The sequence below is a fragment of the Diabrotica undecimpunctata genome, chromosome 10 (assembly GCF_040954645.1).
Source record: "Diabrotica undecimpunctata isolate CICGRU chromosome 10, icDiaUnde3, whole genome shotgun sequence".
NCBI lineage: Eukaryota > Metazoa > Arthropoda > Insecta > Coleoptera > Chrysomelidae > Diabrotica > Diabrotica undecimpunctata.
The window spans coordinates 24460581-24461950 of record NC_092812.1 but is presented as its reverse complement, the minus strand read 5'-3'; the positions used below and the strand labels follow the sequence as shown (position 1 = coordinate 24461950).

The following is a 1370-nucleotide window of genomic DNA, read 5'->3' as shown; positions in this document are numbered from 1 at the left end:
TTGACAATTTTCAAGTAGTTTTACCTGATTTTACTTTAGATGCCTCAATTTAAGTCAATTTAAATGCGTCCTTTTATGGGTGTGGCAAAGTTTTGATGATTTTGATTTCTTTATAGGTAACGGCGAAATATCCTGAACTGAAATAGTATTTAGGGAAGGTGATGCTGTTCTCCTGGTTCGTTCTGCCAATGAAATATTATCTTCTTCAGAAGAGGATGCTTCCTGTTGGGATTCATGGTTAGAGTTTGGTGCACCGTCAAACATCATTAAAGTTGCAAAATCAGTTTCTTTAAAAACATTTTCATCTATAGGCCAAATCCATGTATAGCATGAAAAGCGTTCTCCAATTATCCCGAAAAACTAAAACATTGATAGAGTTCGACCTACGTTATTCCGCAACCATTTTTGAATGCCCTGTCCATAACCATTTTTAAAGGCTCTAAAGAATCCAATATCTAAAGGTTGAAGTCTGTGTGTGGTGTGACTTGGTGACCTGGCAATGTGTAGATCTTTTAAGTTTTTACTGTGGGTGCTGTGGCCATCCAACAAAAACAAAACAGTGGCCTCAGGGCTTGACTTAACTGTTTCAACGAAATGATTAAGCCATGTCACAAAAAGATTGCTACTGATATATTCAGTATCGCTAATAGTGATATTGCTGTCCGGAGGAGCATCTAATGAAAGTTGCTCTTGAAAACGTTTCCTCTTAAAAATTATCATGGGTGGTATAAACTGCCCTGCTGCACTAGCACAACAAACCACAGTAGTATTTACCCTCCCCTCTCCAGTAGAAATGCTCCCAATTTGATGTTTTCCCTTCTTGGTTAATATTTTCTTTCTGACATTACCGTTGTACGGTTGAACAGCCTGTCTCATCGACGTTGAATATGCGTGTTGCAGTCAATTTTTCCTCTTCACAAATTATTTGATAAAGTTCATAGAATTGATCAACTCATGCTTTGGTAAATCCTGTAGCCGTTATTGATGTTTTCTCTGACTGCCGTAACGATATTTCTTTATGTCTTGACATGAAGTCATAATACCACTTATTACCTGCCATATGTTTATCTGTGTTGAAATTGTGTTTTAAATTATTTCTTGTTGCCAATTCAAATGCCAGTTTCGTATGCACATCCCAAATATTCGCTCTTCGAAAATTAAAATATGCTCAGCCAATTCTGTTCGTCAATAAATAAGTAAACCTGCCCATTTTTTTAATTGCATTATTTGCTCGTTTATTTTTCTCTTCGAGATGTCTTTTTAGTGTAGCTTTAGGTACTGTAAAGAACCTTGCTTATTCATTAAGCCAATAAGAACCATTACGAAAAGCGGAAATACCACTATCTTTTGTACTCCACTTGCCGCGTGAT

At 36.6% G+C, this 1370-nt stretch overlaps 1 protein-coding gene across 1 annotated transcript; it reads right to left on the bottom strand.

Annotated features, from left to right (window-relative positions):
• Positions 1-360: 360 nt before the first annotated feature.
• LOC140451650 (uncharacterized) lies at positions 361-876 on the bottom strand. The gene has a single exon (XM_072545494.1). The coding sequence runs from the start codon at positions 874-876 to the stop codon at positions 361-363; it is 516 nt and encodes a 171-aa protein (XP_072401595.1).
• Between the last annotated feature and the right edge of the window lie 494 nt (positions 877-1370).